The sequence below is a fragment of the Saprolegnia parasitica genome, assembly GCF_000151545.1.
Source record: "Saprolegnia parasitica CBS 223.65 unplaced genomic scaffold supercont2.1087, whole genome shotgun sequence".
In the NCBI taxonomy this organism is placed as follows: domain Eukaryota; phylum Oomycota; class Saprolegniomycetes; order Saprolegniales; family Saprolegniaceae; genus Saprolegnia; species Saprolegnia parasitica.
In genome coordinates, this window is record NW_012157481.1 from 1 (window position 1) to 2,478 (window position 2,478).

Genomic DNA, 2,478 nt, shown 5'->3' on the forward strand with positions numbered 1-2,478 from the left:
ACGGGCAACTGACTGCAATCACGGGTAGGTACCGCGTGCGCAAGATGTACACGCGCGTACGATCGGCCATTGTCCGCCTGCAAGCCAACTTTCGCTGTCACCAGCGCCACCGCCGGTTCCAGCTCGTGCGGCGTCGCTGCATTCTCTTGCAGTCGCTGTGGCGTGGGCGCCACGCACGGTCCGCGCTCCGTCAGCACCAGCTGTACACGAGTGCCGTCGTCTTGCAGCGCAACTGGCGAACGTACAAGGCGCAGAAAGCGTACCTGCGTCTCCGCGCGGCCGTTCTTGCGATCCAAGGCCAAATCAAACAACGCAAGCTGGACGCCAAGCGCAAGCTCGAGGCGGACGAGCTCGCGAAGCAGCAGAGCATCGAGCACGAATTGCACGTGCTGCAACTGCGCTTGGACGAAGAAAAGGCCATGCGTGCGCAAATGGAAGCGGCCAACTCGACGCTCCAGCAGCAGCTCCAAGACGAGCAACGACCGTCGTCGCTCGCACGTGGCAGCGCCGACGACCTCTCGCTTTTGGTACAATGGCCTGTTTTGTGTGGTTTTCGTGTGCTTTTTCGTTTTGTTTTCGTGTTTTTCAAAATTTGCGTCTTTGTTTCGCGAAAGTTTCGCGATTAGAATGGCTGATGCGATGTGCGTAGGACGACTCGGGCCGCATGCTCTCGACGCTGCAACTGCAAGTGACCAAGTGGCGCGACCTCCACGCGTCGGCGTCCCATGAGCTCGAGGGGCTTCGCTCGGAAAACAAGCGCATCAAGGAGGCCTACACGGCTGCGGGCGCGTCGTTTGCAGCGCTCAACCAGCACAACAAGCAGCAATCGAAAGCGAATCTGCGACTTATGAGCACGCACGCGGCGCTCATCAAGAGCCAAGAAGAAAAGATGAAGAAGTACATCAAGCAAGTCCACGACCTCAAGGAAGAGGTCCGGCTCTCGAAAGCATCGACGCTCCACGACGAGAGCACGCAAGATGTACGCGCCCTTGGAGTCTTTTTTGGGAAGGATTGAGGTCAACTCGCATGTAGCACGTGCTCCACGTGCTTCGGGACGCCCGCGTATCGCCCGAAGTCCTTGCCAAAGTCCGCGCTTGCTTTGACGGCAGCGCGCCACCCATGACAACGTACCGAGTTCCTCTGAAGAAACCCACGTGGCAACGATGACGGAGTATAGGCACGAGTTGGAGATGGACGACCGGCACTCGGACGCCTACTCGATCGGCGAAGGCTCGGCGGCGACAACCAACTGGGCCCACCCGCAGGCCAAGATGCGCCAGTCGAGCGCAAGCTCCATGTACTACGACGACGAGAAGCACCGCAAGTCCAAGATTGGCGGCATGTTCAAAAAGATGTTCAAGAAGGACGAGTAGCCGTTGCTTGATACGGTGATACATTGATAGTGTACCTTGCCGCATTGGCGATCGCGTTTGAAACACTTGGCGCGTTGGCATACTGCAACGAGATCTTACGTCCTCGGGCCTAATGTTGTGCGACTGTTTGACGAGACGATGCGTTGCTGCGAGCTGGTGTAAGCGCACGATCGTATCCAGCTGCCCGAGGTCGTACTACGGCTGTCACTTGCTGCACCCTGCCCAGATTCCCCGTCTTCTCAAGATCTCGAGTGCGGGCGCCAGGATATAAGTACGGACAACCATAATGCTAGCGGTGGCGAGAACCGATTCCAATCCATTCCAATGGAGCGACAGACAAGTTGCACAGGATTGATAGACCGGCCATGCAGCCGACGCGCGAGCAGCGGACGTTGCTGCGACTTCGTCGGCGGCGTCCGTCGTCACAGTTCACCAAGTGGCCTTGTGGACCCACGTGGCTTGTACCACCTGGGACGCAACCAGTCACCAATGATGCGCAAGGCGAGGTCGCGATCATCGCGTTGGATCTATCCAGGCCATCGGATCTATCCTAAACGGCAGTACCAGGTAGTACGCAAAACAGACGAGGAAACGAAAGGATGTTTCTTGCTGCCATACAAAAGGAGCGATCGCACTTAGCTCATGCTGGCGCCGGCATCGCGCGGGCGGAGCTTCTTGTCGACTTTGGTGAGGTCGCCGACGTTGTCCGAGATGACGCCCGAGACGCCATGCATTTTTTGAAACTGCACCTTGTCATGGCCCGTGTTGTGGTTGCCCCACGTCCAGAGGTGCAGCTGGTCGTTGCGGATGTGGCGGATCCACTTGGGTTTCGTAAACAGCGGCAGCGAGTTGGTCACAATCCCCTGGAGCTGCTCCATGCGGCTAAACGGCACCGCGGTCTCGAGCGAGACGGTTCGGACATCCGGCACTTGGCCGGTGATCTATCCGTGCACAAAAAACGTCAACACGATCATCGCGTCGAAAAGACTCTAAGGGACGTACGTCGGTGCCGCACGTGAGAAAGAAGACCGGGTACCGCGTCTGCTTGGCCCGCAGCATGACGCACACGTCCGGCTCAAAGCACGAAAAGACAATGTTGCGCCGG

General features: G+C 58.2%; 2 protein-coding genes across 2 annotated transcripts; one reads left to right on the forward strand and one right to left on the reverse strand.

The window, feature by feature from the left end:
- Positions 1 to 44: 44 nt before the first annotated feature.
- Positions 45 to 1,441, forward strand: SPRG_18275 (hypothetical protein; the record flags this gene model as incomplete). The annotated part of the gene is made up of 4 exons (XM_012357713.1): positions 45 to 527; positions 650 to 979; positions 1,033 to 1,127; positions 1,178 to 1,441. The coding sequence occupies 4 exons, from the start codon at positions 45 to 47 to the stop codon at positions 1,371 to 1,373; spliced, it is 1,104 nt and encodes a 367-aa protein (XP_012213103.1). The 3' UTR covers positions 1,374 to 1,441.
- Positions 1,442 to 1,956: 515 nt separating this feature from the next.
- SPRG_18277 (hypothetical protein) lies at positions 1,957 to 2,432 on the reverse strand (the record flags this gene model as incomplete). The annotated part of the gene is made up of 2 exons (XM_012357714.1): positions 1,957 to 2,314; positions 2,376 to 2,432. 2 exons carry the CDS (start codon positions 2,430 to 2,432, stop codon positions 2,009 to 2,011), a joined length of 363 nt encoding a protein of 120 aa, XP_012213104.1. The 3' UTR covers positions 1,957 to 2,008.
- Between the last annotated feature and the right edge of the window lie 46 nt (positions 2,433 to 2,478).